Genomic DNA, 25263 nt, shown 5'->3' with positions numbered 1-25263 from the left:
ACTTACAGGTTGTCGAGCGCTCGGCTGCATCTGAAATTATTTTTCATGTGATGAATTATTTGTTATCCCAGCGCGGCGTCTGCCCTCTGGTGAAGATATTCATGTTGATAATGAGACGGGAGCTGCGGGCTCCACTATACGTCCTGAACTGATGCAGGATATAGAACGAAGGCCTTCACAGATCTATCAGTGAAGCAAAGAGAGTGTGGAGAGTCAGAGCTTGTCACCAAGTGTTATCAGATGGAGGGGACGAAATGTCAATTTTCTTGAGTCATTTGCTTTTTTTCCCAATTCTACGCCCATATCTGTATTTGTACACATAGATTTATTTTTCTCCATTAGAGCATTAGATTGCACACCTGCAGGCCTGAACTAAAAGTCAGGTGACAACCAACTCAATAATAATACCAGCGATTCATGGCTGGACCCACTTGGCTGAGGTCCACCGCCTCATCTAGAATCCAAAACACAGTGGTTATTATCCTGAGGGCTTGTTGATTGTGGGGTAGTCTTATCACTTTGTTTCTGCTTAGAGTCAAAATTGGTCCAGAAAGACAACTGCACCTCAAAGAAAGCGTGTGTCAAGAAACTGGAAGTATTCCAGCAGTGGCTGCTTTCCACAGTCAGCTGAGGAAGAAACCCTTTGCTGCATGATCCTTAGGTCATTTAGCCAGACAATAGTTCTCAAGAATCAACCAACCAAGGCAACCGACCTCTCTAGGATTAGATTTAGAACTTGAGTTATCTTACCCATCCATTTCTTATCCATTTGAGGTCCGAGTAATCATTGACCCAACCATAACCCCATAACCCAGACACTAGGCAGTCAGAATAAGTCAATTTTTAAAAACTAGATTTTTTTTCCCCAAGTCATGAAAATCAGGGAACAAGGAAGAGAAGACCATTTAACCAAAACCAAACTTTTGGTTGGTGTCTTTTTATTCTTTTTAATCTTCTTGGAACAGCAAATGAAAAAAAAAACCTTTAAGAGAAAACTTATGATACTGAAAAGGACTTCATTTCAAAAGTGACTGCCACACACATACTGAACATACTAAAACCACCTGCATTACATTATAGTCCATTGAAAGTTTTAAATGACTTTAAAGTTTGATTCTTGTGTGAAGATGTGCTGCACCTCTCAATTGTTTATAAAAAATATTTTGTGGCTTTTATCCCCATATAATAGCTTGCAAGGCAGTGGCATACACTATTAAAGTAGAAAATATAGTTAGACAGACTTTATTTCACAGGACAAATCCATCTATCCAGCGTTTCTTGTTTGTTTTTTACAAAGTGAGTTCCCCCTTCTCTTCTTAGTCTGTGCTCACCTGTCAGCTTTGACAGAAACATCTGTATTTGCAACCAGTTCTCATTTCCACAGGTCAAATGTTCCTGTTTTGTCAGAGCCACTGTCTCTCAGGGATACACACAACCTCCCCTGTAGGCTGCTGGAATAGCTCCAGTTTCCTGACCTGCTTTTGAACTTTGTCCTCCTTAAGAAAAGCCTCTTTAAATATGCCACAGAAGCCAACAACACATAAAATATAAAAATGAAGAAAGAAAAAGCATCTGTCCGAGAGCTGTGAGAAATCTGTTGCCTTATTCCTGCTTCTTATTTTCAAGTCAAGCCAAAGTGACCCTCATGTCACTGGGAAATGAACCACTGCTCACAGTGGGCAGCCAGCCACTGTTAACATGTTACTGCCTCCTCCACTGGCAGTTACAGCCTCTCAATGTACATTTTCAGCCGTGAGCCTTCCCGTGAGCTGTCCATGGTGCTGAAACACAAACTGTGTTTTTCATTCCTCTGGGAACTTCCATTACAGATCCAGAAAAGTTGATGTTGTTATGAAACACCAACTCAAAATGATTTGTTTGTGTTTGTGAGGGGGAAGTGTCTAATGCCATCGTAGAGGTGGGAGAATTCCTGGCAAATAAAGGAGATTGTTGTGGTTGACTGGATTTGAAATGGAGCCTCCTTTAGGGCTGGTGCAAAGCTGTTGAACAAGTTAAGTTAGGACGATACATACAGCTGAATTCCCTCAGTAAGGTTCAACAATTGTTCTGATAGGTTTTAGAAAAAGCATGGATGTTTTTCAGTGTGTACTGTCTCAAGACAGACTGAAATAATAACACAGGGAGGAGATTTGACTCCATCTAAGGTCACTCTGTTCCCACAAACCAACACACGGCTAAATTTGTGTGTTATTTAGGATTGTCACAAAATGAGATTTTCACTGTGCAGTGTTTAAGGTGATCGTTGACTCGGTCTAAAGTTTACTAAAATGAAGAGTGTAAAAGTTCAAAGGGCGACCGTGGCTCAGGGGGTTGGGGATCGCATCTGTAACCGGAAGGTCGCCGGTTCGATCCCTGGGCTCTCTGTCCTGGTCGTTGTGTCCTTGGGCAAGACACTTTACCCTACTTGCCTACTGGTGTTGGCCAGAGGGGCAGATGGCGCGATATGGCAGCCTGGCTTCTGTCAGTCTGCCCAGGGCAGCTGTGGCTACACCTGTAGCTGCCTCCACCAGTGTGTGAATGTGAGAGTGAATGAATAGTGGAATTGTAAAGCGCTTTGGGTGCCTTGAAAAGCGCTATATAAATCCAATCCATTATTATTATTAAAAGTTTGAGAGTTGCTTCACACGGTTTAGAATCAAAACACAAGAATCACAGCTTTTATGGTGTTTTCACGAGAAACAGGGAGCATGGGAGCTAGCATGTCTAACTAAGCTCGTCCCCCTTTCAGCACAACTTAAATAGTTCTGATTGGACCTCGTCTTCTCGGCCAGAAAGAAAAGGTCACTGAGAAAAACTGTGATAAAAATCACTGGTCAACAAAATTAATACAAAATCTGTACAATAAGTACAATGACATCTTTTTTAGGATGTTAGATGTTTTGCTTTAAATACTTTAATTGTTAATTGTCATAGTTTTCTTCATTGGTAGGAGGCATTTAGGAACCTCCAAAAGACAAACTGTGTTTGTCATGTTGGTCTAAGATGAAATCACCCAGAATATAAATGCCACAAATTTGGAACCAGCGGTCAGTTGTACCTAATCTGAGCTCACCACAGTGAGATTACCCCTCTTGACAGAGAAAGAGTGAGACAGCAAAGGTATCAAATACAAACGATACAAACTGGCAAACAAGTGTTTGTGTTTTTGATTGAATTGCTCCTTGGCTCCACTTCTTTTTCAGCTTTTCATTCGTCTTTATTCTCACCCTCTCCTCCACCTTTCCTTCCATCATCCTTTGCCTCATACTAATGTAGAGAAGCAGAGAGACGCTGTTAGATACGACTGTTGAACGCGTGACCCGTCAGGGCCAAAGATGTTCCCACAGCGTTCAAATGTAAAGCAAAGGAATCTTGACCAAGCACATCGATGTTTGGCGCTGGTGCAGAGATTGGCCTCACATTTCATTATTACAGAAGACAGCAAGGTGTCTATTATTCAGACTGGATGGTCCTGGGAGGCACCTTTTTATTCATATACAAGCTTGTGATTTTTAAAAGGTTTTGATAATGTGTGCTGGCTTCTGTGTACAAATATACAGTATCAGCATCAATATTCAATATATTGTGCTATACTATACTGTAATATAGTACTATAGTGGGATCCCCCATTATTTAAAACCTGTTCAGGTGAAAGAAAGTGATTTGCCCAGCATTGGAAAGAAAAACTCTTAGTCTTTCTTTAAGTACAGGTGTGGACAGAGAGCATGTACGGTCCACACAGAGATGTTTCAGCTGAAGGTTTGCCGTTCTTATCGAGAAAAAAATTTATTTTGCGTCCACAAGCTCCGCTGTATGCTCTTGTAGCAAACTTGTTGTTTTCCTTTTCATTGTTTTCCTTCCTCTCTTCAGTCCCTGTGGGGGACGTGTGGAGCTTGTTCGTGATTTCAAACCTGATCATAAGGGTGAGGTCTGCGGTTTCTGGCTTTCTGACAGAGTTGTTTGTGTTCTCCGGTTCTCACAGGATAGCTCACTCTGGGAGTGACACAGTACAAGACTAAAACCAGCCTTTGTAATTCTTCTGTTTGTTGTCATCCTTTATCCAACATCATCATTTTGCTGTGGTCTGCTGTAATGAATAGACTTTATTGATTTCATAAAGCCGAATGCCAGAACGTGTGTATTCTTTCCTTCCTAGTGTACAAACTATTTGCACATTGCTTTGACAATATGGATTTACTCACCTTCCAGTGGAAAACACACATTAAAAAGATAAGATAAGATAAGATAAGATAGAACTTTATTAATCCCTCGGGTGGGTTCCTCTGGGAAATTCGACTCATGCGCACTCACTCATATACACATTCTCTACACTCCCTAAAATAGAAGCCTTCTGTTCAGAGGATTACATTCAGTGTTTTATAGATATTTTTCTTTGAGTCAATGCTCTCAAAGGATTGCTGCACTGTTGGTGAGTCTTTAAGCCGTTGAGTGAAACAGGACTTCAGCACAAGAATTTTCCCAGATAAATATATGATATCTCCGAACAATAAGAGCTCGAAATAGGAACAAAGTGCTTTTGTTAGTATTAAAAATTAAGAGATGACAGAAAACTGTTTCATAAAAGATGGAGTGAGCTTTCTCTGGTTTACTCCTAAATTGGCAGTACGCTTGATGCATTTAAGCAATAAAGGACTGAATGCAGAGCTGCAGTTAGAGCTGCCAAGTGAGACACCTAAGAAGTTCCTGTATGACAGTCTGTATATGAAGTCTAACAGTTGTTCATCGTTAATTTCAGAAGATGTGGTCAGATGTGTTGAAGGCACACTGGACTGCCCCATATCGAGCCTGCTAACTTTTTCTGTGCCCAAACGTCTGCTGCATCGGCTGCTGTGTATGTTTTTTGTTCATTGTGCTGCACTTTGGTCAGAGGGGCCGATGGCGCGATATGGCAGCCTGGCTTCTGTCAGTCTGCCCCAGGCCAGCTGTGGCTACAACCGTAGCTGCCTCCACCAGTGTGTGAATGTGAGAGTGAATGAATAGTGGAATTGTAAAGCTCTTTGATGCAATCCATTATTATTATTATTATTATTATTACTGCTGTGTGTCTTGATGTTTCAGTACTCCACATCAGAGTTAAAAAAAATACTCACTTTTCGTTCTTGTCATTTCGATTTTGTTATGGAAAATGACCACATAAGCATACAAGTGCTGACTGCAAATAAACTACTGGCTTGGTGTTTTGTCATAACAGATGCATAGTTGCGTGCAATTTTGTGTTTTTCCATCCATATGGCAGGATTTGTCTTTGCCAATGGGGCACTTGCAGGTGCTTTAGTTTACTGACTGACCCTCAACAAGGTCCAGCTCGTTCTCCAGCCTGCTGTCTCCCTGGAGCGTCAATTAGCGCCGTCAAATCTGCCGCTGTGGCTCATTTACAGACACACTTTCCTTTGACATCTGGTTTCTGACACACTGGTTTTTAGCACTAGTGCTGTCCACGAGCAGAGCGACTGCTGACAAGAAGCACATTAACCCAGAAAAACCACATCTTTGTAAACCTAACCAAGTAGTTTTGAATCTAACCAAGAATGTTTCAGCACCTAAACCAAACAGAGTAGTGATTTAAATTGAAAGTAAAAAATACTGAGCTATCCCTCAGCCTCCTAGCACATACACGCATTTATCAAATCCTACTCTTATATCGGCAACTCCCATTAAGAAAGAAATCAACCTGGAGCAAATAGTTGAAATATACAATAATTGTCAATAATGTTCAGTATACGATATCATGATGGTCCTGGTGACTTTATTATTATTACTACCTAAAAATAGTTTTAATATAGACTATTCTAAAAGTAAGATGGCCTTGCAGTCACATTGAGCCCAGTCTAATGGTCGAGGTTGAACAAGTACACAAGTACTGCTGATACTACTACTGCTCAAAGAGTATTTGTAATGTTGCTAAAACTTTTAAAAGACCGCAGACTCACGGCATCAGTTTAGTTTGCTGACTGTTGCTAATGTAAGCACGGCCAGCACCAGCAGTCTGTTTCCCTGCAGATTATTGTGCACACCTGTGCACAATGTATTCATGCATTATGAAAATAAATATGCATTTAACCAATATTTCTGATGCTAACCAGTGGGAGCAGCAGTGTTTACTCTTCTAGTAGACAGCAACAGAAAGGAGGAAGCAGTTTAGGTACACACTAATAATGATCTTCCTCTTAACTTAATGTAGATGTGAAGAGGTGATGGAAGTCAAAGAGATTAATTTGGTCAATCGTGATGATGTATTGTAACGAAGCTGGATGTTTTTTGTTACAATAACTTACATGATTTATGCAAGACACCCTGACTTGTGTAGCACGCCAGGACCACTTCCCATAATTATTTGACCTAACTAATCTGATGAGTGCATCAAGTTCTTAAATAACTGGAATTTGCATCTTACACGATATAAGATATTAAATTTACATTTAGAGGGGTGATGTGCCTTATACCATGTGGCTGAGGCCATTAAATTACACTCATTAAATTACAAGTATCCTTTAATGCCATGCATCAAATTGTTTCCTAATGCTGTTCCAAAAATCCAGCAACGCAGATTATAGTAATTTGCATACTTGCACTGTGACAGGGTCACACACACACTAAAAAGTTTGCTTTTGCATTTGTGGTTAGAATTCAGCTTTTCTTTGAGATGTGAAAGGAGAATTATTTTTGGAGGTCACTATAGACATGCTGCTGCCTCTGCTTTTATTCTTTCCTTTCATTCTGCTTTTTGGTTCATTACCGGAGATGTAAGACACAGTTTGTATCTGTCTGAAAAGGCCTTGTCTGGGAACTGTCATCTCTCCTTTACATGGTGATGGAACTCTGGTGAACTTAAAAAGGTGTAGGACTCATTGATGCTTTAGAAAAAACTGCTTTTAATTCACTCAATTTCAGTTTAAACTCAGTTTTATTTATTTACAGTAGCCTAAATTCACAACAACACAATCCTATCATATTATAGAGAAAAGCCCTACATTTAGACGATCCCCTATGAGCAGCACTTGGCGACAGTGGGAAGGAAGAACTCCCTCTTAAGAGGAAAAAGCCTCTGGCAGAAGCAGGCTCAGGCATATGCAGCCATCTGCTGAGACTAGTCAGGGGTACGCTGGGAAACAGAAAAGAAACTTCACTTTGCAAGTGGACGTGTGCAGTGACCTGAAAGTTCACGTTAAGCTCAAAACACCAGACTCGTGCTGTACCTGCCTTTTTCTAAGCCTCCCTTCTGTTTGCTATTCTGTTTGTGCCTCTTTTTGTCACATTATTTGATTCATCTGCCGAAAGGGCATCGGGGAATGACAGTGTGTCCTGTGCGCTCAGCCAGCCTTCTCTGTGCAAATAAAGGTTTAAGTTTGTGCTGCAAACTTTTTTCTATGGCAGCAGCAGTCTGCAGACGATGGCATGAAAACCCAGCATGCGCTAAAGCAGTTTCCACTGAGCAGAATAATGTACCATCTGTTGAAACACTGTCACCCCACAGCTTTGTTTGGCTCCCAGCAAACATTTTGACATTGAACTGTTGTTGATAGGAAGCACTGCGCCGTGTTGAAAATGAAAATTGAGACAGCATCTGTACTTGGCTGTTTCCTTCGCCAACCAAAAGACTGCATTTCAGGGATCCAGAGCTGCTGTGATCTTTTTTATCATACACATATAATATCATGTAAAAAACTTGATTTTGATTCCTGGTTGAAATCTTGAAGGTCACGTGTTTATTCTGAATCAATTCATTATGCCCCTCTAGATCAACAGATTCCCTGTAACACGTAAGTCCACAGTCTGGACACGGTTCCACTTCGACCTGACGAATGAAAGCTATAAACCGACATCAAGAACATTTACTTCAGTATGCAGAGGTTCAACCAGCATTCATATTAGACAGATGTATTTTAACTAGGCTGTATAATGGATTATTGACTTCTTACTCCTTTTTTTCCAACATCAATATGAACTTGGTCATACTCATATTTCGCTCAGCTGTTGAGTTTCTGACTAAACAAGCAGCAGATGTGAACTGATTTCCTCTAAACCAACACAGACACTTTTAAAACCAATTTTAGGCAAAATTGACAATTTAATAACAAAATTCTGCAGAACAGAGATGTTAGGGTGAGTGCAAAGCATTTTCTTTCCTGTTCCAATATGATGAGGAAACCCTGGCATCTGGGATCTGCAGATATCGAGTACCGATCTGATGCTGGTGTTTGAATTTAGGAAATTCTGCAATGTTCAGTAACGTTTTAACATGCTTAAAGATCTAAATTTATACAGCCAAGTACATTTTTGGTATTAATTTAGAACAATTCCGCCATGCACGTATAATAATAACTTAAGTGTGATGTAATGTGTATTTTGGTTTCAGCGATCCACTTAAGTTTTGTTTGTTTGTGTTTCAAATCAAACGAGCCTTCTGCTCGACCACCTCTGATTTCCATAAAAATTATATGGTAGAAAATGTGAACATTTATAAGGATTACTGTGAAATTTTAGCTTCATGTATCAAATACTTTTCAAGGCAGATTTTTTTGAAAAATGCCCAGCTGAGCCATCTTCAGGCCTTTTTGTTGCACGTTGAAATCTGAGGCAATGTTTTGATCTCAAAGTCTATTAAATACAAAAGCCTGAAATTTTCACTGATTTTTCTTATCAAAATAAATCAGACTCTGTCATTTGGGACAGATAAAGAACATCAAAAAAATATCAGAGTATTGATGGATTAAAATGTGAAAGAAAAAACATCCAGCACTCCTGAAAAGCCTCATATGTGAGCACACATTCATTAAAAACATGCAGATTGTATTTTGTTGGCATATTTTTCATTTTTGCCACCATCAACTATCCAATAAGGCAAAATGAGACTGTAAGTACCAGAGAAGTTGGTTAGCAGCCTCTGAAGATTTGCATACTGATTCATTAAAAAAACAAAAAGATGTTGTAAAATATGCTTGAACAGCCATTATTCTGCACAGGCAGACTGCCCAAGTAAAGTCTGTGTGTGGGAGACAATGCCTTGGTCTGTGACTGGCTGAAAACACGTTCTGAGTGAACCCAGTAGGTGTGTGTTGTATCACATGTAGTGACTGAGAAACTCACTAATCAAACGATGGGTAAACACATTTATCGTGCAGAAATGCCGACTGATTGAATGTTTGACAATGAATTGTGCCAAGGACATAGTCCATGGCAAAATTTACTGTAGGGCTGTAACTGGTTTGCTATCACATAAGGTTAGGTTTAATACAGTTTTCTATAGTGATTTCTAACCTTGCTATTTGTAGCTCTGTTCCAGCTGATGTGATAAATATTCATTAGAAAGTTACAGTTTGGTGAAATTCTTCTGATATGGAGCATTGCATAGATTTTCTTTGGGAGCTGTTTCTCACGCAGAAATAATAATCTAGGAGACGTGACCTTTCTTGAGGACACAAATGAAGCGGTTTTGTGTTTTCTCCACGGCATTTGCATGATACTTAAGAAAACAGCAAGAAGCTTGTAAAAAAACAATGAGAATGCACTTTGAAAGTGTCTGAAAATGACTGATTGTGACTTGTAATGCCCCCTGTGAACACTTAAAAACCTAAAGATAGACATTTTGTGGTGGAAAATCTGGTTAGTAAAGGCAGGCTAAAGCTAAACGTGTGTTCTAAAAGAAAATCAAATCTTGGTCTTCAAAGTGTTATTGTTAGAAGAAAAAACACTGGGCTTGCTGTAAATCCAGCTGCAGATTCTAAATATGTTTGCATGAAGTTCAATCCAGCGCTCTCTAATAATGTGTCAAACTGTACTGAGCTTTGAAGTGCTGCATTCAAAACCAGGAGATCCTTAGCAGTCAAACTGGGACTTAACTGCTAAGCCATATTAACGATCGTACTCCAGGAACTATCTGGGAACGACGAACACACCGAGCCTGCCTTGCTCTCTACCTCCTCTCCTTTTCTTTTCATCTGTGTTTTCACAAAGCAGAGGAGCCGAGTCTTTGAAAAATGACCTGAGAGAGAAAGGCAGACAGCAGCAAAAGAGGAACAAGGGGGAAGGGTTTTAGCGTCGCACAGGCAAACTCAAGGGGCCACAGTATTAATGGGGAAAGGGCTTCAAAGCTGTTGGTGATGCACAGGGGCCCCAAGCAGGAGATGAGGTGTTAGGGTGCGGGGTGGAAAAAGATGGAAAGAAGAGAAATGAAAGGGAAGGAAGAGGAAGGGAAGCGAGAAGACGCTTTTCTCTTTTCTGTCAGAGTGAGGTCAGCCACTAACTAAATGTTCAGCTTATCCTCTTCCTCTCATGCTGTGGAATCTTAGGTCTAGGCGTGCTTACTGGAAGAAGAATAAGGTACACTTATTATCTTTGACACTACTGTATAACTAAATGTCATATTCCATGTTTTCTGCTTCTGTTGCTATGCTGGAACACAACAAAGATTGCCAGCCCATTAAAACTTTTGTTCTTGCTGCTCTGAAATCTTTGAGTGGATCACTGGAAGTTTGCATTAGACAGCAGATAACAGATGGACGTGGCCGCCCTGACTGAACAAGCTTATAATAGTCTTTTCACTCACTGTGTGTCTACACAGCACTCAGCATTTAATCATTAGTTATTATTAATCTCTGGCCCTCTTCCACAGCGTTTCTTTTGTCCTGTCTTTCTCCCATCTTCCCCAACAAATCGTGGCAGACAGCTGCCCCTTCCTGAGCCTGGTTCTGGCCAAGGGAGTTTTTCCTTCCCACTGTGGCTGAGTGCTTGCCTGTAAGAGGTCATCTGGGGCTTTCTCTGTATTATTGTAGGGTCTCTACCTTACAGTATAAAGCATCTTGAGGTGACTGTTGTTGTGATTTGGGCTATATAAATAAAATAAAATAAAATTAGTGTTTTAGGTGCTGTGTTGTTGTTGTTGTTGTTTTTTTGGAGCAGAGGATAAAGTGCTAAGATACAGTCCCGATCAAAAGTTTAAGACCACTTGAAAAATGGCAAAAAATCATATTTTGCATGGTCACCATTTTTTCCTCTTATTTCAAATTAAGAGGTGTTTCCAGTCCCTTTGCAAAAGGTGTATCAAATCAAGACCTAGTGATTCAGTCTGCTTTTACAAACATTTGGGAAAGGAAGGGTTGTTGTAAAGAGCTCACTGAATTTGAGTGTGGTGCTGTAATACGATGCCATTGATACAAGTCAGTTGAGGTTATATTATATATATACGTAGTGATATGTATGAAGTGATAAAGCTACATGAAAATGAATGCTGTCTTTGTTAGATGTCATGCCTTGTGTATACTCTTTGTTTGCTTGATTGAGATTTGTAATTTATTGAACTGCTCAGGTTGCTACTTGTTTGAACTTGCAAATCCACTGAAGCTTAATTAAAATGGGCTTTTAGTTTGAAGTGGTTAACTCGTTTCAGTAGTGAATTCAATACAAAGCTTCATCACCTTTTATTATTGTGCACACGTGCAGCAGGACTTATCTTTCTATGTATTAAACACAAAAAACACATATAGAAACACACACACCTGTTTATTTCTGTTAAAGAAGAGTGCCTCATACAGTGCATGCTGGGACATCTGTTACTATGCTAGTTATGCAAGGTTAATTTAATGGGTTGAATGAACCCTGAGATCTGAGCAGAAAAATCAGTTTTGTGATAAACTGACTTTAATATTACAACATTTACATGCACAACATTTGAGAACTGTGCTAAAATCTTATCCAACATTTTATGGTGTCATCAGTAGCAGCTTACAGTTTGTTCAGTTCATTCAGTTTCAGAACTCCAGTCACTGAGCTCAATATGTGTTTTGCCTGAGGAGGACATTCTTTAATTAGGCTGTCAGTAGCAGATTGACAGCCCCTCCACCCCTCAACTAAAACATCAATATTAACTGTTAACACAAATTTAATAGGCTATCAGTTTTACTTGTGCTGATTCACCTCCATCCATCAGGTGAGTAGTGACCAGTATGGGCTTAGTACCAGGGACAGGTACAAAGAATTTTCCCCTCTGTGGAACTCCATGGAAAATCTCTAAGTGTGAAACCGTCACTGGTGATGACCCCACCAACCCTAACCCTAAATTTAAGCAAGTAGGAAATATAATTTAGTTTTTATGCAATTGTTCTCCCAACTCCTAGTAATTAAGGAACAAAGAAAATAATAATTTATAATAAGTAGGTTCCCCTCTTCTCCAGATGTTAGGATTATGGTTACTACCTATGATGACCTCAGAAGGTTAAAACAAGGTAGAAATATTCACTTTATTCAGAATTATTCTATATGAAATACCTTAGTGAACATGAACTTTTCAGAGTATTTTTTATTTGTCTACTGCCCATATGCTCTCAGCTATTCTTTGCACAGTGCCAATGTTGCCCCCCTGGTGTGACAGGTGCCTGGGAGGGGTGCGATCCTAGATCCTGCAGCTGTGTATTGAAATAAAGAGGCACAGATCATGAACTTGTTTACGTTTCAACTGCAGGATTTATTCTGCTCATCAACAGGGGAACAAATCATTAATCGCCTCTCATAAGACCCAGCAATTCTTTGTAACGTGTGGCATAACAGCTGTCAGCGCATTGTCAAAAGTACAGGAATAACCTTGCCGAGTATACATTAACCATCATAAATATAGATAACATTGGCTCGCAGTGACCAGGTTGCCTCAGCCTTTGTTCCGGTTACACATACATATCACTGCATCAAGAAATACAATGTACTGTAACTCACAGCCCGTAAATAGCAAATAACCATTCGTATACAGCACATGAGCAGCTATGCAAGCATTAATTACAGCCTTTGCATCCTGTCTTACTTCAACAAGACATATAGAGAACACACAACTGAGAACGTGCCTTAGCATCGCTACGGTACTTGAGGCTCACTTCCCCCGCTAGCCAGTCCATTAGCCTAGCACGATCACGTTCACATCACGATCTCATTCAAAACACAATACTTAAACAGTACTTAACTTATAACGGTATACTTTCATTCACGAGTTAAGTAATGCCATGGAAGATGTAAAGTGTAATTAGAAAATACTGATTTAACACTGAACGATATAACAAAGACCAAAATATAACCGGGGTGTTCCCTTTATTTCCTTGTATGAAGACATAAACTGAACTAACATCCCCATAAGTCTTTTTATCTCTTAATTTTTTAACTATTAGTGTAATCCAGATTTACCAGCCACACATTTCAACTTAACACATATGTTAACCTTTTACACCAAGTCTCCTCCTGCTTAGAAGTTTGCAAAGAGCTGTAAATCCTCTCTATATTGTGCTATATATACACTTGGCTTCCCGTGGCTTTAAAAGCTAGAACTCTGTGTGATGTCTGGCTGCAGTAATGCAGTGCTGCTTACTGATTTGGTTTTGTTCTGTTGCTTTCTCATGAGCGACTGGCTGGAGGCTGTTTGGGTGAGCGATGAGGAGCGCTGTCTCAATGAACGGCTTCAGGGTGGCCAGGGGTGGAAAATGGAATGTCACGCAGACACATATGCATCCATACACAAAGACAAGATACAGATGTTTCATACTTGAACACAAAAACTCAGTGGTCCTTGCACAGTCCAACCTCTCCCCCACCACACACACACACACACACACACACACACACACACACACACACACACACACATCGCCAGTCTTTTATCTCTCTCTCCTCGTCTCATTTCTTGTTGCACTGCTTCGGGCTGTGTGCAAATTCATTCACTGTGAAAATGGAAGGCAGCTCCGCGCTGCACACTTTCATTTAGTCTCATTCAGTTAGCCACAGACTCTCTGCATGCTGCTCTCACCCACATTTCAGTTGAAATTAAAGATGTCTAATCGCTTATGCAAACTGACACAAAAGTAATTAATTTCAGAGTCAACACCACACGCCCAGTCTCCAACTTTCTGGGGCCTTTGACGTCTCCTCAGGGTGGATGTCGCCTGTAGGCTCCGACACTGTGTCTGATTTCCTATTGCAGAACAAGTATTGTGATTAGCAAGCAAAGCGATTGTGCAGATAAAAAAATGTGGTCTTCTATGGGGTCAGAGTCGTTACAACTACATTAAATGGACTTTTAACATTGGAGCATTGCTCCTGCTGTTTTTAAATAACTCTCAAATAGTTACATTTCACACATTCTGTGATAATGGTCGCATGCAGGAAGTCATCACTAAATCCCATTCCCTTCTCTTTTTTTTGCAGATGCGTAGTACTCGAGGTGTATCCATTTGGCCTGTGGGATTTGTGGGTGGCAGAGCATATGAGCGCCCCCTGGTGTCTGGGGGTAAAGTTGTGGGCTGGTACACTGGCTGGAGGCCAGACCGACCTTTTGCCACCGACATGGCAGGTAAGAGGCAATCTGTACATCAGCTAAAGCGCAAGGATTACTTGGTCGGACATAAATATAACGAGCTTCTACCATCCATGTCCCCACATCCAGAGAGATATATGGATCCGGATTAGTGTTTTATATTTTTTTAAAGAAAAGTAGCTAAAGGTTTAGATCCATTTAATGAATTTGGCATGAATAAGTTGGTTTAAGGTCAAATGGTCCAAAAGGAGGACGCAGACAGCTCAAGTTCCAAAATCTAAAAGATGAATTGTTAAACTGAATGTGTCCTATGTGGACAGTCAGCTGACATGGCAAAGAGTTCAAGTATACATTTCACAATAAAAATCTAACACATTTTATTATATTAACCAAATGTCTGTGGCTCCCTTATTACTAGCAAAATGTCTGGCCATTAAAGCAAGATGCTGTACTTAACTATAGAAAGAAATCAAGGATATCTTTTGAGCTACACAGATATGCAGACAGGTTCATATGTCTTCTCTGTCAGTGACTTCTTTATAGGGGGGGGTTTAAAAGAAAAACTATAAGTTATATAATTAAAAAAAATGTTATTCTTATGTTCAAACTTGTTGGGATCAGTTTTTTCCCAGATATTTGTTGTTTAGATTTGCGTTTCTTATGGGCATTTTCTAGTTTTTGTGTTGCCGAGAACAGTATCAGCATTCTTGTTTATTAAACTCTTAGTAAAACCAGTGTTCCTGTGGCTGTGCGGTGTATGGGGCACATGGAAGTTCCTTGTCACGCAATAGAAAACATTCATACTGAGCATAATTATTCCAAAATTTATACAAAGCATCTAAACATTCATAGTGACATTTTGTGAGGTGGCTTAACATTTATAACATTGCTCCTTTGGTATATTACATTAAGTTCATGTGACTTAGCCTAAGCACCGTAGTGCCCCCTCAAGATAACAGGTATAACCCACTTCTCTTGTGCTGACTTCACTTAATTTTCTTAAGGCAATAATGTGGCATACATATTACATATATGTGGTTTATTCAGTAAGGTTGCTTGTAGCCAGCCAGTATGTTTGTCATTAATTTATCCAGATTTATACAATTTTATTACTGACTCACTATTACTCGAACCACAGATTTATTTGCTGCCAGCGAGTAGAACTTGTACGACTTTTTCCAAATGACCTGTCGCAACTAATCGGCAATGTCAGGCAATGAGTAACAAGAAATTGCAGTGTAGAAAAGCTAAATCATGTTTGCAGCCAGTCTGACTCAGCATTACCTTTACAGTGTGACCAATGGAGCTATGAGAAGTAGATTGTGCAAGTGTCTCATTCTGTCTGTATCTTAGTCATAGTTTTAAAAGAGATCTGCACCAGGCGTGATCATCAAGCGCTTTAAAATCAAATCAGCTGGTTAAATGTATCATTACAGTTGATAGATACTGTATCAGTCACTGTGAGGCTTTAGAATTCAGGTCACGTGTCATCCATCTGTTGGTTTAACTCTTACCACTCGTTGCCAAATTGTGGATTACACAGCAGAGTTATTTGAATAGGAAATTGGCCATTACATGTGGGGCTATGAAACTGTAAAACAGGTTTGCAGAAATGCCACTGCACTCACTCTGAATCTGTGGGTGTGCTGAGTCAGATAATAGAGGTGACTATGCAACTTTGGTTGCTTTTTTAACTTCTTTCTGGAAGCTTCAAAAGGTTTTATTGACGAGTTCATTGATTACAAAACAGTTAAAGCCAGTTGGAGTGTTTCGGCCTGCTGGCTTTCATCAAAGCAGGAAACCAAACAGAAAACATTACTCCGTGTTCCTTGTGTCCTGAATTTACCTGCTTAGATCAGACAGCTTTTCTGTTGAGCTTCTGTTTTTTCATGGATTAATTTGCCATAAAATGAGATCCGATCCTTCCAATTTAATGTTCTGATTGTAAGACCTCCACATAGGACCTGCTGTGCTACTTTGACTGATTGTTTGTTCCGGAGAAATCACCACATGGGATTGTAGAGCGCTGTAAAACAGTGCTGAACAGCAACAGACTGGGAGGAATTTGAATTTAAAGAAGCCAGAGGGGTGAAAAAAAAAGTCGGAGGCGCCAGGAAACTGGGCAGCTGATGTTTTTTAAATAAAGCAGATTCTAGAAACACTCCTCAGATGACAGCTGCTGGTTACCTACCTGTGCCGGCACACCTATCAGTCAAAGCAGCAGCTGCTGCCATCTACACATTACACCTACAGAATGGAAACCCATGCCCTGAAGCTCCCAGTGCTCAGTTTTTGTGCTGATGTTAATGCCAGAGGAGGTTTGAAACTGCAGTTACTCAGTCAGCAGAGCACTGGTGACCTTTACACACTGTGCACCTCAATAGTTGGCATCCCCACTTTCCCCACTTCATGGCTGAATTTCTCCTGAGCACTTACAGCTGATCATGGAATATCTGGGAAGAAAGCAATTTCACAAGCTCACTTGTTGCAATCATGGGACACAACACTCGAATACAGCGAGCTCTTTACAACAACTCATCCTTTCCAAAATGTTTGTAAAAACAGACTGCGTATTCACGCAATCTGTGCTCGATTTTATGCACCTGTGGCATAAATAAATGAAAAGAATAAACCTGTGGAATTCAAAGATTAAGACGTGTGGACCTTTTGGGACCCTTATTTTTGTCTATGTAGTGTATAAATAAATAGATGTCTGAATTCATTCATTGCACAAACCAGTTTAGTGATTGACTATGTTATGCAGGACTACCTTACTATGACTTCTATTATATTTTTCCAAAGAATAAATAGCAGCCTGAGTGCCCAATCTAACTGCTGAGCTCATTTTGGAGGAATTCAACACTTACAAGGACAAAAGGATAAGAGTGTAATAATAATAATTATTATTAGTAGTAGTAGTAGTAGTAGTAGAGGTAGTAATAGTAGTAGATACAGGACATTTATGCCAGAAAATGTTTTAATGGCAGACTGCACTAATATGTGCTTGAATTTATACACTGTGGCAATGGAACTGAAAACCCTTGAATCCAAAGGTTAAAAGGTGTTGCCCAGTGTGTCCCATGTACAGCCAGCATAAAAGTATCCAAATGTACATCTATTGTACATTTGGATATTTTAACATCTGTGGGGACTGACTTGCTATTGGCCTCAAATGGCCATTGTAGAAAAGATGTTTTTGGCCCTTGCTTTGGTTTTATTGATTTAACACTTAAGGTGTCCGCTTTAAACAAAGACTAAAGCCACTGTGTCTGACCCCAAACTGGTCGTTTTCATTTGATCTTAAGAGAATTATCAGACTTCTTGGCTTGTCTGCAGATTTTTTAGTGTCTTTTAGCTGGTTGAAGTCTACTGACTTAGTTCATTCTCATCATTCTGCTTGACTTGCAGCAGGCAGTTGCTGTCAGAGGTGAAAAAGTCCTATTAATAACTGCAACACCTGCCAGAAATAAACATCAAGTAAACATTTACATACTGAAGCTAGTGGAGCATTTCTCTCATGAGTCTCTTGAAACCAAAACAAAGCTAAAAGGAAGCTGATTTTTGGACCTATACTGTCAGGTGGACACATACATGACCCCATACAGGATGTTTCAATAAGTAACTGTTTGCTAAAGTTTTCCGTTTGAATGTTTTGCCTTGTTTACAATATTTACAGCCGGCTCCACTGCCCCCTAGTTGCAGCTCTAATGGAGGTTTGAACAAACAGTCTCATTTAAGGCAGAGTATGGAAAGCTCAATGTTCAAGTGTCACGTGATCATATTGTAATTGGATAGTTCAAAAAATGGGAAACAAAAAATAGAGAATGGGAATAAGGCATCTAATTGATTTAATGAGAATATTAGCTATACTAGCCTAACAAGCAGCACTGATGTTAGCTGTATTAGTACACTTGGTTCAAAAGTAATGTTCTTCAAAGATAATGTTCACTCTGCAGTAATAATCCACAGCTGCATGGCTGCCGGATACTTTCTGGATTGGCTTTAATTCTCAGACGGAAGCTACTTCCATGTTTTTCTGTTATTAATATATGAAATCAGCGTTAAATCCTAAACTGTAGCCAGATTTTTGGTTTTAGGGATTTCAGATTGTTATAATTGGAGCAGACAGTTACTGGCAATGACAGGTGTCCTGTTTATGTCATCAGGTTTATTGGTTTCATTGATCACTTCATGCTGTTGATGCAACACACATTAACCTTGTTTTGTCAACTTTGTGTTGGCAACAGAAAGAAAGCCTTTAAGTCGTGACCAAACTTTAGCACAGAGTGAACCGATGTTACTCCACAACTTTGACGGCATGAATGAAAAAGCGTGTGCGAGGTGTGTGAGTTCTGAAGAGAGCACTTCATTCCAAATTGGTCCTTATATTTATAATCCACTTAATGGAGAGCAAAGCAGACATCCCCATCAATCTGTTTACATCTTCATATCTCCTGTGTAAAAATCCAATCAGACTAGTGATCAGCCTCCGAGCTCCATTTGACCCGAGAGCAAATTCATCACACTGACCAAATAATACCACCCTGCCAGTCCCCAGTCATTATCCCACTTCACCCGCACATACACTGTATTTAGACCCTCTGCGCAAGATGCTGTTTGTTAAATGTTTAGAGAAAGTGACACAATAGCAGGCTATAGCGATTGCAGGCTTGTATCGTTCCAAACCCCAATGAGGACACACTCAGCACACGTGCGCAGGTCGGCCCCTGGGATTGGTTTTAATTAAATCACGATAACAGGAGCGGGCCAAGATCTCATCCCTCCATTCTCCCTCAAACCATCACCTAATCACACACAGCACATACACTGACACACACACTGTAATTATCAGCCCTACTTTTACACCGCACTATATAATTACGCTGTCAATTTGCAATGCTAAGATTTACTGCCGAGCCCTGAACACAAAGCATTTTTTTTGCTTTAAATTCTGTAAGGACAACAATGGCTGAGCCGGGAGAGCGACCCAAACTTTGTTCACTCTTAAATTATTATTCATGGGATTTACAATAGGGTGTCTGCAGAGTGCTGAGTGAGTGCCAATGCGTGTCCTAATAGTATTGTGTTATACAGTGCTGTATTGTTAGCAGACCACTAAAGCTTCCCATCTACTGCTCGGTCTCATTTAGCCAGACACAATGGATCCTGGACAATGATGGTGTGGAGTACTATTCACCTCAGCATGTGTGTGTGTGAATATGCACATGTGCCCACAGACACACAGATACAATTACATCATGTGTCTATTGGGGGAAAAACACAGGCAAACACACACCTGCAGGCACTTGAATTGATACAAGTAGACAGGCGTTGATGTTCCATGACACGCACATATTCATGCATGCAATTTTCCTAAAGTGCATCACAGCTGCAGAACAGAGCAAATGCGTTCATACGGGCTCACAGAGCAAATACAGAAACACAAGCACGCACAGACATGGCAACACAAAGACAGTCTCTCTGTTGTTGAAGTGATGCTTACGCTTTGGGGTGCTTCCTGAGATCGGGACATGAAAACGTTTAACCCCCTAATAACCCCAGTGGACCCGAGTAAGAAGCTGAACTCAACAGACAATAAAATTTGTGGCACACGAGGAAAATATAGTGTAACAGACTGAAAGTGCTTGGGGACACATATACATATCAATTTGGACAGGTTCAAATTTAATGTAAAAGTAAAATCCATTTTAATTTGGCCGTATGGCTCTGCTAATGTGGCGCCCGGGAGCAAGTCTGACAAGTAACACAATTTGTGTAATTTTGCCACTGTATACCACCATAGTGCATTTTAAATCCAACAGTCAGGACCGAAGTGCACACTTTCAGATTTAAATAGCCAGCGATAAAGGTGTCAGAACCAGAGAATCAGGCCATCCTAATAAATATAGCACTGCTGATAACTTACGTATGATTGCGTACGCTGTAATTCAGTTCAGCTCAAAAATGGAGAAGGAAATGAACAAATCCTCTGGCTCAGTTTGCTAATCTGTGGGGGGTTCTGTTTTTTTTTTATTGTTTTTTAAAATGTTGTCCTGGAATCCAGATTTACTTGCTCCTAAATTATGCATAAGTATAAACACAAGTAAAGGTAGTCTGAGTTTGTCTATTAAAAGTTCAGGAAAAAACACATGAGTACTTTTTGATAAAAAGAAAGAGAATTTCTATGTGAAAATTATTACCCAGCTTTCAGCTGCCTTTCAGCCAAGCAAACGCACATGAAAATAATCATACTTCAAAGCAAAGATGCAATAATTAGTCACACTTGCTTATGAGTAGGATGTAATGTGCTAAAGTTGTCTTGAGAAGTTTGGACTTACAGTACAGAACACAGTTTCCTGAACTCAACACCTGGCGTTGGATTGCCTTTGTTTCTCACTTCTTTCTGTCTGATTTTGTCTGCTTTTCATTGTCAGGTGCTTGTAATTCCAGTTGCCACTTGTCAGTCACATGGTGTGGTGGAACTTGACACCTTTCTCCTTGGATGTTCTGTTGTTCTTATTTAAAACAAATTTAAAAAAACAAACTTATCTCTCTGCTACACACACCACAAACTGTTTACTTGAGATCTGAAGCAGATCTAAGAGGAACACTGTTGTGGTATATGAAAGGGCGACGGAGGTTCCAGAAGAAGGTCATTCGTTTTTAGCTTATGATGTCAGTGTCACAGTACTTTGTTCTTATGTCTGTTTTTACCCTGGATAAACTCTTTTGCACTTCCTGTCAACGTCTTAACTGGAACTAAATCAAAGAGCAATGGGCGGGGCCGAAGAGATGAATAAAATGAGAAATCAAAACTGAAAACTGGCTATATAGCATAACAGTGTGATCACACAGTTCCCTCAGGCTATCAAAGCCTCACATTACACCATGCTAATATTAATCAATAAAGTCCATAAGGCTGTGCCAGACATTGCTCTCGTTTTCATTTTATGTTCTATTCACATTTCAACTTGCTTTCTATTTCCTCATTTTACTTAGTTATGTGTGTGCTCTCTGCTGTACTGTTACTTACTGGGTCACAATAACCTAGTAACCATAGTAAGCTAACGGCTAAATCCATGCCTGTAGGTGAGAAAAGTTAATTACATACCTAAAGACTCAGACTGGCAGCAAGCTATAAAGCTAAGGATACAAAAAGAAGGTTTAAACCACAGCTAAAATCACAGAAAGATGCTACACAGTTCAGACAGACAGCTCGAAAGTCATAGTAAGACAGCTAAAATGAAGCCGTTTGGGGTTGGTTGGTGTGTACAGATTTTAGTTTTAATTCTAAGAACCTTATCTTTTAAGATAGGCTTAAAAAAGATGCAGTCCCTACTTAATTCCCTGTGTTTGATAAGTATACATATATAACCTCCACATGATGCGCTCCTTTGTCCTCTTAATGTTTCTGCATCATGCTGTTAGCACAAAATCATCCATGGACAGAACGTCCGCTCATTCAACTGAACACTCATTCTCCCCTCTCACCGTCAAAGACTGCAATCTGCTCCAGATATCAGAAGGATTTTAAATGTGTTTTGCCTCATCATGCAATATTTCTACTAGTGTTATTATAAAGGTCAGCCCAGCTATAACCATAGCATGTACAGCTAAACTTATAGCTAGTGATGAAGAACAGCATATAATATAATACTGTTAGTAAAGGAAACTGTCTAGCTTTGATACTAGATGGTGAGACTGACAACATATCCAAAGGCACCCTGTCATGGTCCTGGGTTTTTGAACCCCTGAATTTAATGTTTTTAGACATTGAATTCTTGCTATTAACAATTTATATCAATAATTATTAATACTTTTTTGTGTGGTCGTGTTGTTTGGACTTGCCTCCTTTATTATTAAATGTTAAAACATTTGAGGTTACTAGGTCACTACTAGCAGAATAATCTGTTGGTTGTTTAGTCAGAGGGATCTGTCCCAGACTCTGTGAAGTAAAATGGGCCTCATTCACTAATATTTGTGTAGAACAGGGTCTTAATTCGAGCAAAAGAGGAATCGACGTGGAGACTCAGAGTTCATGACACATGTGCACTGGCAAATTTTGTTTCTACCACTGTATGTTGGTAAATCTACACAGAGCCACACCCTCATTTCTCTATGTAAGCCAACACATTTGCCTTTGTTTGCATTCAGTTCAACTCGGTTTTATTGATACAGCGCCAAATCACAACGACAGTCACCTGAAGGCGCTTTATATTATAAAGTAGACCCAACAATATTACATGCAGACAACAACCTAACAATTATATGACCCCTATGAGAAAGCACTTCGGTGACAGTGGGAAGGAAAAACTCCCTTTTAACAGGAAGAAACCTCCAACAGAACCAGCCTCAGGGAGGGGGAGGGAAGACAGGACAAAAGACATGCTGTGGAAGAGAGACAGAGATTATTAACAAATATGATCCAATGCAGAGAGGTCTGTTAACACATAGTGAGTGAGAATGCATGGAGTAAGTGGTAAAGTTTGAGAGAGCTAAGGCAATAATAATTTTACTGCTGAAGAAATTCAAGCCATTTCCAAGGTGGAAGTCGGAGAAGGCACACTTTTCAAAAGTGTTTCCTCAGGAGTAACAACAGTAGAGAAAAATGATGCGTGGGCTCCAATAAGCCATGCGGTTACTGTTGTATCCCCCCGCAGCACTGACTCCGGCTCAGGTAAAAAGGAAATGATTCGACATTAAAGTCGAGGCAATAAGAGAATAATGGACCGGAAGAAAAAGGAATCAAATGGAAGACATGGACCACTTTATCTGTCAGCCGAAGCTGTGAGACATGGCAATTATTTGGAAAACATCTCTAAGAGGGATATTACCCAAATATTCAATCACTACAAATTTTATTCAAGAAAAAAAAACATGCATTCTATTTACACAGCGCCAACAATGGTGATCTCAAGGCCTTTCAAAGTGGTCTGCATACCCACGCCCTGCATACCCGAATGGCCAGGTTATCCACAACCGGCTGGTTCAGCTGGATGCAGTGAATGACAGCAACAAGCATAAGACTTGGTAACACAAAGGACAAGCCACTATCATTATCAAAAGGAAAACAATAACAATAACTGGCCACAAAACAAAAGTCTAGGACAGGGTACCAGGTAGCTCTCACAAGCTTTGGGAGTCCGCTTGCCTAATTTCTGATTGGAGTCAGCTGGCTAAGGTAGTATTTAAGGCCTTTTTCTCACAAGTATTGAGACAGGTTGCAGCTTTAGTCGCTAGGCAAAAATGAGGCTTTTGTCTGAACCTCTAACCAGGGTCTAAAAACTGTCTGTCTATTTTAACATACTTATCTTCAGCATGTGGCTTTTATTCCTGCTGTGAAGCACTTTGTAACTCTGTGTTTTGAAAAGTGCTATACAAATAAAGTTTTTATTATTAGTATTCATTATATCTGTAGTCACCTAAAATGTTATGAAATATGTTACCACAAACAAAACCAAGTGTTTAGATTTAAGAACTTAAATATCCCAAAAGACTGAGCAACGAGCCATCTGCTCCTGCCTCCAAACACTTTCCTACTGTGCTGTTATTTAAAATGAATAAGCTGTGGGTCCCTCCTGTCCACAGCACTGAATATGTGGCAGTTGGAATGACAGATTATTTAAACGTTGGTGAAATGGAAATTTTTACACTTTATGCATTGAATGAAATCAGTAGATGGAGCTTTGATGTGCACACGAGTGCAGCGCGTTGCTCCATTAGTGTTTGGCAGTGTTTGTATTGCCAGTATTGCCTCTTCGTGGGACTCAGAAATAGATTGTCATAAGAGTATTAGCCTGATGATACTATTTAATACTTTGGGACTGGCACGGCTGAGAAACCTTGGCCTGACCTGCTGTTTCTCTCTGAAATGTCCCTGTAGTGAGGAAAGAGCTGGTGGAGAAAACTTGAATCCATTGGATCCCCAAAAAATATTTTTTCCTTTTAAATGAAATCATTGCTGTGGTCATGCTCTAATGCTCCTTTTTGAACAAGAAGTCCCAAATACAAAGGTGCAAGTGAAGCTGAATTAGGAATTAATTATTTTTGCAATTTTCTATAAAAAGACAATTTTTAAGAAAAGTTCAAACAAAGAGTGATTGTGTATCAGTTTGACACACAAGGGAAACAATGTGTTATTTTTTGTATGTAGTGTGGTTTGACTATGATGAATAGATGTAATAAATGAATGCACAGGAGACTCACAGACGTACCCTCCTTCACTGTTTCCAGAATAAGTTTGTATGTAACCACAATAAATCAAACAGCAAATGTTTTTTTTCTTGTTTACTTTTTCTTGTTTATGAGCTTTCTTGCTAGCTCCCCTGTCCGCTGCGTGCTGATGCATTCTTTGTCTTCTGCTTTTTAGGCTCATCAGGTGGCTGAGTATGTAATTTTGTTGTTAAAGTTGCCCTGTGGAGCTTTATTGTAAAGAATGAATGCTTGTTTACTCACCAGGCTGCATTTTGTGTGTCCTTAAAAGGTCGGGTGATCAGCTGACAGAATCAGTGAGACCTTTTCTTCAACATGATTGGGAAACCCAGTTTTTACATTTTAAACTTTTTTGTTTACCCACTTGTGTTCTTCATCATCACAGGATCAAGCAAAACATAACAAATGTTCAAATACAGCTGGGTACCTGAGACAAGTCAACATTAAAAGAAATATTGATCCTAGTGGCACCGAGTGCTACAGTGTGAGTCCAGTTGTACAAAAGTTTTATGAAACTGTTTGACCAGCGAGTGATGTTCAGCACTGCTACTAGAATTCTGCCTTAAGAGCTCCTGAGAAGTCAGAAAGTACAACCCCAACAGGGGAGTTGTACTAATTTAGACTCTTGATCCTTCAGTAAAAACAAATGTAATGTCTTTAAAAGCTTACGCTGAGCAAAACAATGTCTATACATGCAAAAGAAAACAGTTCTAACTTGCTTTATATGCAGGGCCCAAATAATG

General features: G+C 39.8%; 1 protein-coding gene across 1 annotated transcript in view; it reads left to right on the top strand.

Moving 5' to 3' along the window:
* The window catches only part of b3gat2 (beta-1,3-glucuronyltransferase 2 (glucuronosyltransferase S)), a 61919-nt gene that overhangs the window by 14358 nt on the left and 22298 nt on the right, over positions 1 to 25263 (top strand). Inside the window, exon 2 of the mRNA XM_085478429.1 lies at positions 14200 to 14344. Within this exon, the coding sequence (XP_085334555.1) occupies positions 14200 to 14344 (145 nt within the window). The remainder of the gene's footprint in view (positions 1 to 14199; positions 14345 to 25263) is intronic.

Source organism: Copadichromis virginalis, linkage group LG13 (genome assembly GCF_057382275.1).
Source record: "Copadichromis virginalis isolate Kocher_CV1m ecotype Utaka linkage group LG13, C_Virginalis_male_GT1.1, whole genome shotgun sequence".
Lineage (NCBI taxonomy): Eukaryota > Metazoa > Chordata > Actinopteri > Cichliformes > Cichlidae > Copadichromis > Copadichromis virginalis.
Note: the sequence above shows the minus strand (reverse complement) of the source record. Positions and strands in the feature narration are given on the sequence as shown.